The following is a 14,706-nucleotide window of genomic DNA, read 5'->3' on the forward strand; positions in this document are numbered from 1 at the left end:
GCAGAGTGCAAGGACGTTGCGCTCGCTGATTGGCTTACGAGACCTTTCAGTGACAGCTGTCACGGGGGGGTTTCTCTGCATTCGTGGAAAGGGGTCCCATGTGTCAACATGGGACCCCTTTCAGTCCGTGTGGTACGGGTGTCCGGTTTGTTTTTTTGACAAGTTCGTGGATTTTCCTCTGGACCATGGATGAGGTGAGTGTATTTATCTTTTCTTTTCAGGTACCCCTGGATTCTACTTGGAGAAGAGGACCGATGTCGGCGTGTGAACATATGTAAGTATGTGTGTGTCGACGTATGAAATAAAGTTTTACTTTCACGGTGTCGGTCTCCTGTTTTTATTTGGGTATTTTTTTTCCAGTAGAACTACAGGTACCAGCGGGCCCGTTTTTCTCCCGCATGCTGGTACTTGTGGTTCTCCAAGTACCAGCTTGCGGGGGAGGCTTGCTGGGACTTGTAGTACTACTGGAAAAAACAATATTCTGACATTTTTCTCAAGGCTATCAGCCTCCCATCCGCAGCCCTTGGATGGGGGGGGACAGCCTCGGGCTTCACCCTTGGGTGGCTGGGAGGGGGGGGACCCCTTGATTGAAGGGGTCCCCACTCCCCCAGGGTACCCCGGCCAGGGGTGACTAGTTGGATATTTAATGCCACGGCCACAGGGCGCTGTATAAAAGTGACCCCCGGCTGTGGCATTATCTGTCCAGCTAGTGGAGCCCGATGCTGGTGTATAAAATACGGGGGACCCCTACTCTTTTTGTCCCCCGTATTTTTTGCACCAGCATCAGGCGCAGAGCCCGGTGCTGGTTTTAAAAATACGGGGGAACCCCTGTCAATTTTTCCCCCGCATTTTTAGAACCAGGACCAGCTCGAAGAGCCCGAGGCTGGTTATGCTTTGGAGGGGGGACCCCACGCCATTTTTTTCAGGGATTTTACCATTCCTTCCAAAAAAATAAAAATAAATTATTTTTAAAAATATATAAATAATACTTGTGCCTCCAAAAAAGACAAACCAAGTACCTAATCCCTTCTAATATAAATAGATATGATATTACCAAGAAAAAAAAACACAAAAAAAACATGTTTTAAATTTTTTTTATTAGTTTCACCCTCCAAAGTGTTGCGGATTGAAAATGACGAATTTATTGTCTAAAAGCACTGTTGTCGAATTTCCAAACTTCCATTGAATAGACTTTGGTCGAATTGCAGTATGTGTATCATTGCAAAAAAGTCGAATTTGGCAAAAGTCGAATTTCAAAAGTCCGTTTTTTTGTCGGAAAGTACTGAATTGCATTGTCGAATTTTTTTTTTTGGCGAAAAATTCCCGAAATTCGACCGCAATTGCATATACCCCATAGCATTTAATTCTTTTGACGCAGGGAAGGTTAGCAAGGCCTTCATATTGTCAGTGAAGTAAGCCTCAACCTGCTCAGGTGTTGTATCAGCAATATTCAACACATCTCTAATAGCCTCTATCATCAACTGCACCCCTTTTGCAAGAGATGCCGCCCCCCGCAGCACATCCCAGTCACCGTCTGCCGTGTCAGAATTGGTATCCGTGTCATCTTGCATCTCGCTACTACCATACCACACTGGAAACGCCCAAAGCCGTCTGATCTTGGAAGCTAATCAGTGTTGGGCTGGGTCAGTACTCCAGTGGGCGACCCTTGAGGAAGACCCAGTGTAGTAGAGCTCATATTGGTCCATCATGCTCAGAGTCTAACACTGACAGCAGATTCACCTTGCTATCTTATCTCTCACTGTTTTTTCTCTTATTAAAATTGGCAAAACTACAATCTTGAGTCTCCAACATTTCAGCCTTACAACTGTTTCATTTTGGATGAATACGGGGGCAACACATATTGGCAGCTTATGTGTCTCCAGAACAATTTATGTTAACTCCTTAAAGCACTCTTATTGTATTTTGGCAGCCGGAACATATTATGCTATTATCAGCATTTAATTTTTATTAATTGAATTATTATTTCGTTTATCTAAATTTTTTCGTGTTATCAAGTATCAGCATTTATTTGCTAGTTACTTCATTACATCATCTGATTGTTACCTTATTGACCACTGACTAATTTTTATTCTATGATATTAATAAAAGTTACATTTTACATTTATATTTATCTTTAATATTTCATATATTACATTATTTAAAAGTAAAGAGTGCGCCCACAAAAGAGTCTCTTTTTTTCTCCATACTGTTGTTGTTAGCAGCCCCATTGACTCAGGGTGCACCACCAAATTATGATTAGAAAACCATGTTTTCTTTGTATCCTTCATTTGGGTAAAACAAATTGATACTCTATACTTATTATACACCGGTGCGGTACCTCTCCAAATATATAATCTGGACAAGAGCACGTTTGTGGGAACATACAGTAGGGGGTCCTGAGGTAACAGAACCAGACCAAACTGCCATAGAGTTCTGTAAAACCTGAGTTTCAGATACATTCTGTGCAACCCTAGTAGAAATCTGAGAAATCATAGTTTTAATAGAGGATAACCATTCAGGCTCCCTTGCTGATATCTGCGCTAAGACAGTGCAATCCTGATTACATGGAATGGGATCATCCTAAGAGGACATATCCTCTGCAGCATATGACACAGAGTCCCTGGACATAGCTTAATGGAGGCCACGGACACTCCACACACACACACGGACAGAGTTTCACCCCCAAGAATGGCAAGAGAGACAGAGATTGGAGCCAACCCACACACAGCGCTTTTAAGGTATAGGGAGACCCCCCCCCCCCCTTAACCAGCGCTGACTGTGCACCTTAATAGTTTACACAGTCTTTACACAGCCTCCCCCCCCCCCCCCCTTCTACAACCCTTTGGTACTGTAAGAGGTAGCTGAAGTTGAATTGGAGGGACAGCTCTCACTGACAGCACTTCTGCACGCAGGGAAAACGAGATTTATGGTAACAAACTTACCGTTGTTAAATCTCTTTCTGCGAGGTACACTGGGCTCCACAGGGAATGACATTGGGGCGTAGAGTAGGATCTTGATCCAAGGCACCAACAGGCTGAAAGCTTTGACTGTTCCCAGAATGCATAGCGCCGCCTCCTCTATAACTCTGCCTCCATGCACAGGAGCTCAGTTTTTGTTAACCAGTCCAATGCAGTAGCAGGCAAAGAGACGACAACTGTTAGTAGCCACATAAACCACACTCTCACGACAGGAGAAATTGTCAGCGGCTAATGCCATACCAACCCAAAGAAGCTAAGTGCATCAGGGTTGGCGCTCTGTGAAGCCCAGTATACCTCGCAGAAAGAGATTTAACAACGGTAAGTTCTTACCATAAATCTCGTTTTCTGCTGCGGGGTACACTAGGCTCCACAGGGAATGACATTAGGAATGTCCAAAGCAGTTCCTTATGGGAGGGGACGCACTGTTGCGGGCACAAGAACCTGGCGTCCAAAGGAAGCATCCTGGGAGGCGGAAGTATCGAAGGCATAGAACCTTATGAACGTGTTCACTGAGGACTATGTAGCTGCCTTGCACAATTGTTCAAGGGTCGCACCACGGCGGGCCGCTCAAGAAGGTCCAACCGACCGAGTAGAATGGGCCTTTATGGTAACAGGAGCTGGAAGGCCAGCCTGTACATAAGTATGTGGAGTCACCATTCTAATCCATCTGGCTAGGGTCTGCTTGTGAGAAGGCCAGCCACGTTTGTGAAAACCAAACAGAATAAAAAGAAAATCCGACTTCCTGATGGAGGCAGTTCTCTTCACATAGATACGGAGAGCCCGAACCACATCCAAAGACCGCTCTTTGGAAGACAATTCCGGAGAGGCAAAGGCCGGAACCACAATCTCCTGATTAAGGTGGAAAGACACCACCTTAGGTAACTACTCGGGACGTGTTCTAAGAACCGCCCGATCACGGTGAAAAATCAGATATGGTGACCTACAAGATAAGCCACCCAAATCCGACACCTGTCTAGCCGAGGCAGTAGCCAGCAGGAACAACACCTTAAGAGAAAGCCACTTAAGGTCTGCAGATTCAAGAGGCTCAAACGGAGACCCTTGCAACGCCTCCAAAACCACCAAGTCTCAAGGGGCCACAGGCGGGACATACGGAGGTTGAATCCGCAACACACCCTGAGTGAACGTATGTACATCAGGTAACATCGCAATTTTTCTCTGAAACCAAACCGACAAGGCAGAAATATGAACCTTGTGATTGTGTCGAGACGCCATCAGGTCCATATCTGGAAGTTCCCACCTGTCCACGAGAAGTCGAAACACTTCTGGATGGAGGCTCCACTCTCCGGCGTGTACGTCCGGACGACTGAGAGAGTCCGCTACCCAGTTTAGGACCCCCGGAATGAATACTGCAGATATGGCTGGCAGGTGGCGTTCCGCCCACTGAAGAATCCTTGATACTTCCCTCATTGCCATGCGGCTTCGAGTTCCGCCTTGATGATTGATGTATGCCACCGTGGTGGCATTGTCCGACTGTACTTGAACCGGTCTGTTCTGTATTAAATGCTGGGCCAAGTTCAATGAGTTGAACACCGCCCGCAATTCTAGAATGTTTATCGGGAGGAGAGACTCCTCCTTGGTCCACCGACCCTGAAGGGAGTGTTGCTCCATCACCGCGCCCCAACCTCTCAGACTGGCATCCGTCGTCAGAAGGACCCAGTTGGAGATCCAGAAGGGACGACCCCTGCTCAATCGTTGGTCCTGAAGCCACCAGCTCAGTGACAGATGGACTTCCGGAGACAAGGTGATCATTTGAGACCTGATCCGGTGAAGCAGGCCGTCCCACTTGGCTGGCAAGAATCAGCTTCTGCAGAGGGCAGGAATGGAATTGAGCATACTCCACCGTGTCGAAAGCCGACACCATGAGACCTAGCACTTGCATTGCCGAATGTATCAACACTTGCAGACGAGATAGGAAGCTTTGAATCCTGTCCTGAAGCTTCAGGACTTTCTCCTGAGACCAGAACAACCGCTGGTTGTGAGTGTCCAACAACGCCCAGGTGCACCATGCTCTGAGCAAGGACCAGGGGGCTTGCAGAAACTGGATAGTCAGATCCAGATGGCGTAGGAGAATTTCTGGGGAATTTGCCAGGATCAACAAGTCATCCAGGTACGGTAGGATCCCGACCCCTTGACGGCGGAGCACAGCCGTCATTACCGCCATAACCTTGGTGAAGACTCGCAGAGCCTTGGTCAAACCAAAAGGTAACACCCGAAATTGGTAATGGAGGTTGCCAACCACAAACCTCAGGTATTGCTGATGCGACATTGCAATGGGAATATGCAGGTAAGCATCCTGTATGTCCAGGGAGACCATATAATCCCCAGGTTACAAGGCCAGAACAATAGAGCAAAGAGTTTCCATACGAAACTTGGAGACCCTCACAAATTTGTTCAAGGACTTGAGGTTGAGAATAGGCCGGGATGACCCATTCGGTTTCGGGACTAGGAACAGAGGTGAATAGTACCCCTTGCCTCTCTGAGCCAGAGGTACTACCACTTCTGTGTCCAGCAGGGACTGTAAACTGAATGAAGATTTTTTTGCCTTCACCTGACCCGAAGGGACGTCTGTCAGGCAAAATCGATGAGGGGGACGATTCTTGAAGGATACGGCGTAACCTCGAGTGACGACTTCCCGTACCCAGGCATCGAAAGTGGTCTTCAACCATTCCTGGGTATACCCTAGAAGTCGGCCCCTCACCCTGGGATCCCCCAGAGGGAGGCCCGCCCCGTCATGCGGCAGGCTAGTCAGTCTTGGGTTTGGGCTTATTGGTTTTAGAAGTGCGAGCCTGTTTCGGGTATGCCTGACCCTTTGCTTTCCCTGAAGGACGAAAGGAGCGAAAGGAAGTACTCTTAGCCTTCGGTACCGAAGGAGCAGTCCTAGGTAGACGAGCTGTTTTAGCAGAAGCTAGGTCAGCCACTTACCTTGTTGAGGTCTTCTCCGAAAAGAATGTCTCCCTTAAAAGGATGTACCTCCAGGGTTTTCTTAGAGTCCAGCTCCACGGACCAGGACCGCAACCATAGAATCCGGCGAGCCAGTATGGACGTAGTAGAAGCCTTGGTCGCCAGAATACTGGCATCAGAAGCCGCCTCTTTACTGTAATGAGAAGCTGTGACAATATACGATAAGCATTGTCTTGCATGACCAGAAGCATTCCAACTCCTGAGCCCACGCTTCAGTAGCCTCTGCCCATGTTGCTGCAATGGTGGGACGATGCGCAGCACCTGCTAGGGTGTAAATCGCCTTTAAACAACCCTCCACACGCTTATCCGTCTGTTCTTTCAGAGACGTGATGGTAGTTACTGGCAGAGCTGAGGATACCACTAGCCGCGCCACCTGCGAATCCTGAATTTTCCCAGGACTCCTGACGAATGTCAACTAAATGATCAGAATGGGGTAAAACTTGTTTAACCACTTTCTGACGTTTAAATATGTCCGGTTTCTTAGGGGCAGCATCAGGCTCCGGGTTATCAGTAATTTGAAGAATGAGCCTGATAGCCTCCAACAAGTCAAGAACATCCACCTGTGAAACAGATTCCCCATCAGAAGAGTCAGGATCAGAATCTGTGGGGTCAGTATAAACGCCATCCTCATCAGACGAGGTGTCTGGGACGTTGGTGGATTGTGAGGAAGTAATTGCCCTCTTAGAGGACCCCTTGGTCTTAGGCGGGCGAGGGTTAGACTTCGATGTAGTCAGTGATTGGTTCAATTGCTGTAACTGAGCAGACCGTTGATCTGCCCATGGTGGGTTAACCGCGGGGATCATAATCGGTTGTACCGGCACAGGAGGTCCCATAAGGGGCGTTAATCTAGTTACCAGCGTATTCATTAGCGTGGAGAAAGTAGCCCAAGGTGGGTCATTTTGAACCCCCGTTGCTACGATCCCACTGGGGGTTCGATTTGGGTGGGGTGTGTTCAAATGGAAATCTAAATTGCAGTGTAAAAATAAAGCAGCCAGTAATTTACCCTGCACAGAAACAATATAACCCACCCAAATCTAACTCTGCACATGTTATATCTGCCCCACCTGCAGTGCACATGGTTTTGCCCATCTGCTAACAAATTTGCTGCTACGATCAGGTCTGAATTAGGCCCAATGTGGGATCAGCCCCAGCACCATTGCCCTTTGTAGCAGACATATCCGAAAGCTCAATGCAGGGCAACCCAGTACAATATCAGCAGCACAATACCTGACAAGAACCCCTGTGCAGTGTAACAGCACAAACAGGCAATTCAAGAGGTATATGGTGACTAAAAATCACAGAGAAAAATATACACTGAGTATATCTTGTGAAATACCTATCATAAATGATAAACATGACGCAATTAGCTCCCTCAGGTTATATAATATAGGGATAGCAATCTGAGTGAGATACATGAAATGGAGGTCACACAGCAGCTATATGCACACACATAGTCACATTGGCCCTCATTCTGAGTTGATCACAGCAGCAAATTTCTTAGCAGTTGGGCAAAACTATGTGCACTGCATGAGGGGCAGATATAACATGTGCAGAGAGAGTTAGATTTGGGTGGGGTGTATTCAAACTGAAATCTAAATTGCAGTGTAAAAATAAAGCAGCCAGTATTTACCCTGCACAGAAATGAAATAACCCACCCAAATCTAACACTCTGCAAATGTTATATCTGCCCCCCCTGCAGTGCACATGGTTTTGCCCAATTGCTAACCAACTTGCTGCTGCGATCAACTCAGAATTAGGCCCATTGTACAATGCAGAAATTATGACATGCAATAAAACTGCACTGGACTAGTAATACAAAGCAGTACTAAGTATAGCTATACAGACAATAGCTATAACAATGCACAGCAAAGACTGGATGTATATCACAGGGTACTTGTACTATAGAACCCTGACTAAATGGACTCTTTCTTAACTAACACTGTCAGCAGACATGTAGAATACTTAAGTGTCCTGTAAAATGCACAGCGCTGACATGCAGGCGGCTTACAGAGGAGGACTTGCCCAAACAGTCCCAGGATCAGCTCAGCTTGACCTAATGGCGCCCAAACGCTGACAGGGAGTGAGGGAGAGAGCGATATGCAGCTCCAGGGCGGGAACATGTACTCTAAATGGCGCCCTGAGGCTGGGGGAGGGGCTACAGGTCACAGCCTTATCCCCCTGCTGGACTACACCACCGGGTACTGTGGGCTATATAATAAACAGTTTTTTATCAAACCCGACCTGTGCCCTTGCACTGGTGGTCTAGTGAGGTCCCTGTACTGCCACAGTGTCCACGCCAGCGTGGCCTGCCTCCCACCGGCTGCGCGGGATCGCGATTTCCAGCGGGTCCCGTCTGAGGGACCCACTCACCTCCTCCCTGAGTGCGGCCACGTGATCCTGGAGAGCAGCGGTGGTGTGTGTGACTAACTTGAGAGAAACCGGAGCCTCCGCTGTAGGTACCCGGCAACCAGGGCGCGGGAGTGTACAGCGCCGCTGGGGGAAGTGATGGAGCTGCAGCAGGAGATTTCTGACTGACATCTAACACTTACAGTGCCTTTGCTGCAGCCCTTGAAGTCTTCATTTTTCACTTTAAAAGCTCTTCTCAGGGCTGCTGGAGCAGCCCCCCTGTTGTATGCCTGCACTGCATGGCACCAACTACAAAACTTGGCTCCTGTGCACGGAGGCGGGGTTATAGAGGAGGCGGCGCTATGCATTCTGGGAACAGTCAAAGCTTTTAGCCTGTTGGTGCCTCGGATCAAGATCCTACTCTACACTCCAATGTCATTCCCTGTGGAGCCCAGTGTACCCCGCAGCAGAAATGGCGCTGAACGCTGCTGGGTCCGCTCTGAGGAGAAGCTCCGCCCCTTTCATGGTGCGGTCTTTCCGCTCTTCTGAAGATTATACTGGCCTGAGGAATTGTGCTGGCAGCGATCCTGGCACCCTGACAGGCTTGGAGGTCAGTGTAGGGTGTAGGCGCTGGCTCAGGGCGCCCCTCACAGTGCCGCACTATGTACTGCTAAGCCCCGGAGCGCAGTTAGTACTGCGCTCCATACCCTGTTGCCGCCATCTTCACAACGGCTCCTCGCTTGCTAGGGGGGCCGGTGACTAACTCGCCACCGAGCTTCTGGCTCTGTAAGGGGGTGGCGGCATGCTGCTGGGGTGAGCGATCCCCTGTGGCGGGGAATGTTCGATCCCCTCAGGAGCTCAGTGTCCTGTCAGCGGAGATAGTGGCTCAGACTCCGCACGGCGGACACTACTCCCCCCCCCCCCCCCCCCCCCACCCCCCCTTAGTCCCACGAAGCAGGGAGGCTGTTGCCAGCAGTCCTCCTGTAAAATAATAAACTCTAAAAAAACCTTTTACCAGAGGAGCTCTGTAGAGCTCCCCTAGCTGTGACTGGCTCCTCTGGGCACATTTTCTAAACAGAGTCTGGTAGGAGGGGCATAGAGGGAGGAGCCAGCCCACACTCACAAACTCTTAAAGTGCCAATGGCTCCCAGTGGACCCGTCTATACCCCATGGTACTAATGTGGACCACAGCATCCTCTAAAACAGGCATTCCCAACCATGGTCCTCAAGGCACACCAACAGTGCAGGTTTTAGTGATATCCAGGCTTCAGCACAGGTGACTTAATTAGTAGCTCAGTTATTTTGATTTAACCATCTGTGCTGCAGCCTGGAATTCACTAAATCCTGCACTGTTGGTGTGCCTTGAGGACCGTGGTTGGGAATGCCTGCTCTAGGACGTAAGAGAAAGAGCACTTATTGCGGATTATGCTTCGTTTGCCTCACATAATCCTCGCTAAGGACTTGCATTGGGGAATAAGCGCCGGCTTATCAGGGCTAATTGGATAGCCCCTGGAAATACAATTACCCGCGGTAACTGACCGCAGGTAATTGATTACCCACCAAATATTTCCTAGGTTTGTTTTTTAAAGAGTAAGTGAATAATGTAATGGGAAAGATAATAAAATAGACTGGTTAGTGAGATTAACCAAATGTGTCACACAAGAAAGTCAGATGTGGGACATTTTTTGTGTTTTGCGTGTGGTATACAAATATCATATATCACACAGAAGGGTTAGTACTGCTGCTTACATGAAATGTCAGAGGCATCACTTACATGACGCAATAATGTCCCCTTGCATGTCCAGTCTTTCGACCTTTGTCAGCAGCCCACATCTGAATAATACAGCAATAAAATCATTCATGGTCGTGTTTTCAACAGAAGAATGACTTGAAAGCAGATAACACAAGTAAACAGGCTAAATATAACCATGGACTGAGCCCCTCGGGTTAAACAGACACCCAGGTTCCCTGGTGCACGGAGAGTGATGAGATTGGTCTGGACAACTGTCTTGCAGGAAGTAGGTCAGGAGCTGAGGGCTGTCTGCAGCACTATGGTAATTGTGTACATTTTCTTGTTTTCCAGCTGTCGATACGGAGCTGCTGAGCCCCATACCATCGCTTCATTGTTAGCAGGTAATTTACAGAAATGTACATGGGCAGTACACTTTAATAATCATAGCTGTTACTTTGGCTCAGATTCCCTACAAAGTTATTAAAGTCGCTTTTACACATAGTTGTTGTGCCCATCTCAGAAGACACACACTTACAGTAGATCTGGTCAGCCAGTGTGGACCTATTCTACAAGCGGAGTATTGAAGCAAGTCTGATCCTAATATTAACTTGGGTTGCCAGACGTCCTTGCGTGCTGTGTGTGTTTGGGTTCGTCCGCTGACCTAGAATTGGATTCCTGCAGACGGATCAGATGCACAGTGCAGTCGTATGATTAGGCCCGGTGCCTGAACACCTGGGCTCATGCGAGTTGACCACACACACATATATTTCCATATTGTGTACAGATGGGCGATTGGGCCAGCCTTAAGGGTAGGTTTTCATGGGGAAGTTTAGGTATGTCCTGCATTGTATTTTCTGGAAAATACTCCGTTTACATGGACTTTTATTGATCACTTTGTGAATCTGTCCAGATGTTAAACCAACAGTGAGTTCATAACCCAAGTGTGATGATAGTAAATGAGGCATTTAATTATTCTTTATATTGACCTATGCTGTGTTTTATGGGCACAGAGCTTACATAGAGTCCTAGAATACTCTACAAGCCACAGCTGTCAATACAGACACAACCCTATCTATAAGTGTTACTGCAAGATCGGGTTAGGACTTAAGGCCCCCATACATCTGCAATAGATTTTCTAAATTTCCGTTAGGTGATCGGGAATATTAAGCATGTTGAATTTTCCTGATGACTGATGTACAGTATGGGTCCTTTTCATGCACCTCTAATTTCCTTTCTATAAATAAACCCAATATACCATAATAATGTACGATAGTCCTAAAATAGCCATTTGTTAAGAGGAAAATTTTAATTATGCATAATCCTATTTATATTTAAACACTACTTTAGTTGTGCATTACATAGTGCCTTATATAATATCACTTTAATTCACGAACACCATAAGTCTGAAACTGCAAGAGACTCGCTGTTTGCTGATCTGAAACTACATCTCCTGGAACAGACTACATACTATTTACCGGCAGCTGGGATGCCGGCTGTCAAGATACCGACAGCAGTATTTCGGCAGCGGGGCGAGTGCTAGAAAGCCCCTTGCGGCCACGGTGGCTCGCTGCATTCGCCACAGGTTATATTATCCCTCTATGGGTTTCATGGACACCCACAGAGGGATATAAGCCTGTGTCCCCGGTATTCTGGCAGCGGCATTTCACCGCATGGGGGATTCCGGCGTCGGCATTGTGACCGCCGGGATCCCGGCATGTGCCCTCGTGATTGCCTTCCCCTAGAACACACCATAGTATCTGACTCATTGCCCTTGATTTCTTTTACACTTTGCAATATTTTCAGTCTTTACGTGTACATTTAACTCTTTATTGATTCTTGTGATGGATAGTAGATATTTTATTCTGCTACCCCTACTTACTCTCAGTACTCCTTTTTATGGTGCAAATAGTGCACATAGTATAACCGGTAGCGACGAAGTAGCTATTTGTTTTAATTTGTGTAATTACACCGCTAACTGCTTATATTTGAGTGGTTGTTGTCGGTTATAGCACCTCATTCCTTTTTGCACCATGTTAATAAATAAGCCCCCCTGTCTTAGAGTAGCACATCATTGCTCTGTGGGACTTATGTAATTAAGGGCCTAATTCAGCATGGATCGCTATTGAAAGAATTTGCAAATTGAGCAATTATTAAATGACTGTGCATGCACGAGGGGTAATAGCGAGAGAAATGGCGCACAGATCGTAATCGCAATGGAGCCGCTGTTTGACTGACAGGAAGCCAGCGTTTCTGGGATGTAAACCTGATGTTTTCTGGGGGTGTCAGAAAAAACGCAAGTGTGCCCAGGCGTTTTTGGGGAGGGTCTCTGACATCAGCGCAGACCACTTCCACACCGTCTCAGTTGCAGATTAGTTGTAGCCTCAGACCTACTTACATTTGCTCAGACGGCAAAAAATCTTCGATGTTCCTGAATTTGCGTATGCCTCTTGCGAATGGATTGTGATCTGTGATGCTTTGGCAAACTTGCACAGGGCGTTTTTTTCCTGTCAGGGTGGCGCCTTTCTACTCGCAGACAATTGCAGTCAGAATAACGATCCATGCTGAATTAGGCCCTAAATACTGTAACCAATCAGATATTCACTTTATTTAGTCTAACTACACTACTAGAAGCCGATATCTGATTGCTATAGGTTATAGCTCGTTATTCTTCTTTACAGTTAAGGTGTCCTCAGATAGTAACATACAGGGTGTAGTACGGTATGCCGGCGGCCGGGCTCCCGGCAACCAGCATACCGGCGCCGGGAGGTCGACCGCCGGCATACCGACAGTGTGGTGAGCGCAAAGGAGCCCCTTGCGGGCTCGCCACGCTGCGGGCACGGAGTCGCGCGGCTATTTATTCTCCCACCAGGGGGGTCGTGGACCCCCACGAGGGAGAATAGCTGTCGGTATGCCAGGTGTCGGGATCCCGGCGCCGGTATACTGTGCGCCGGGATCCCGACATTCGGTATACTGAAGACCACCCGTAGCAACATAGTAATTGAGGTTGAAAAGAGGCATAATGCCCATTGTGTTCAACCTGTATTTTGTATGTAGTTGAGTTGATTTTACTGTACCTGCTGAAGAATGTTTTATGACTAGTTAACAACTATAAATCATGTTACACCCGGATTAACGTCGTCAATATTTTAAATGTTGTAACCTTGGATATCCTTTTCAATCAGAAATTCATCCAATGTAGATAAAATGTAGTTGTTGACTGACTACCTTTGTCCCATGTTTTCCTGTTACAGGAGCTGCTGCCCAGGAGGCTATAAAGATAATAACAAAACAGTTTGTTACATTTAATAACACGTTCATCTACAACGCCATGTTACAGACCTCTGCGACCTTCCAGCTGTAGGCCTATCATATAAGTTGTACTTGTAGCATTTGTGTTCATCTCTGTACTGTACATTAGCATTGTTGTCTGTATTTAGAAGTTGTTAATAAACATGATTGAGTTCTGCAATACCACATCTTCCCAATAAAACAGTTGACAATTGTTTATTCTCTGTTGCTATTTGTTGGCAATAAAAATGGTACTTTTGTAGAAAGCGGATATTTGAAGTTTTAGGTCAATGAGATGACACATCCACTTGTGCAAGAGAACGGCAAGAGCTGTGTTACCGGCTATTCCGGCTCTAGTAACAGGTGTCGCCCAGGAATTGCTTCAGCCAGGACCTGTCATGGCAGTGATTCCATCTCTGGCAGAATTAAGTAACCTCTGCATCTACAGCTGTTCTGGTACTACAAGTTCCAGTATGCACTACCAGCCTCTGAAAGGCCGAGGTGTAGCCCTAATTACACAGCTTACTACAACAATATACAAGGGACTTACTTGAAGCTCCTCTCTAAGCCTTGACTTGTGCAGATTTTTCTTTCCATTCCACCATGACAAAAATAGGATTTTAGTACCTACCGGTAAATCCTTTTCTCCTAGTCCGTAGAGGATGCTGGGGACTCCAAAAGGACCATGGGGTATAGACGGGATCCGCAGGAGCTTGGGCACACTGAAAAGACTTTGACTGGGTGTGAACTGGCTCCTCCCTCTATGCCCCTCCTCCAGACCTCCGTTATAGGAACTGTGCCCAGGAGAGACGGACATTTTGAGGAAAGGATTTTTGTTTAAACTAAGGGCTAGAAACATATCAGCCCACACCACAACATACCGTACAACCGGAGTAACAGTAAACCAGATAACAGTATGAATTAACAACAGCAACAAGCTGAAAACAACAAATACACAACCCGTGTATAAACTAATGTAACCAGCAAGAATACACTGCAAGTAACAGTCCGCACTGGGATGGGCGCCCAGCATCCTCTACGGACTAGGAGAAAAGGATTTACCGGTAGGTACTAAAATCCTATTTTCTCTTACGTCCTAGAGGATGCTGGGGACTCCAAAAGGACCATGGGGTCTATACCAAAGCTCCAACACAGGCGGGAGAGTGCGGACAACTCTGCAGCACCGATTGAGCAAACATGAGGTCCTCCTCAGCCAGGGTATCAAACTTGTAAAACTTCGCAAAGGTGTTTGAACCCGACCACGTAGCCGCTCGGCAGAGCTGAAGTGCCGAGACCCCTCGGGCAGCTGCCCAAGATGAGCCCACTTTCCTGGTAGAATGGGCCTTTACTGACTTCGGCACCGGTAGCCCAGCCGAAGAA

General features: G+C 47.3%; 1 protein-coding gene and 1 pseudogene across 2 annotated transcripts in view; both read left to right on the forward strand.

Annotated features, from left to right (window-relative positions):
- The window catches only part of NAE1 (NEDD8 activating enzyme E1 subunit 1), a 79,042-nt gene extending 65,502 nt beyond the window's left edge, over positions 1-13,540 (forward strand). For both annotated transcript variants that reach the window (XM_063945544.1, XM_063945545.1), the window contains 2 exons: positions 10,390-10,439; positions 13,290-13,540. In XM_063945544.1, coding sequence (XP_063801614.1) covers positions 10,390-10,439; positions 13,290-13,399 — 160 coding nt within the window. In that variant the 3' untranslated portion in view covers positions 13,400-13,540. The remainder of the gene's footprint in view (positions 1-10,389; positions 10,440-13,289) is intronic.
- On the forward strand, positions 1,574-1,692 carry LOC134971214 (5S ribosomal RNA; annotated as a pseudogene).
- Positions 13,541-14,706: the final 1,166 nt, after the last annotated feature.

This window comes from Pseudophryne corroboree, chromosome 11, assembly GCF_028390025.1.
Source record: "Pseudophryne corroboree isolate aPseCor3 chromosome 11, aPseCor3.hap2, whole genome shotgun sequence".
Lineage (NCBI taxonomy): Eukaryota > Metazoa > Chordata > Amphibia > Anura > Myobatrachidae > Pseudophryne > Pseudophryne corroboree.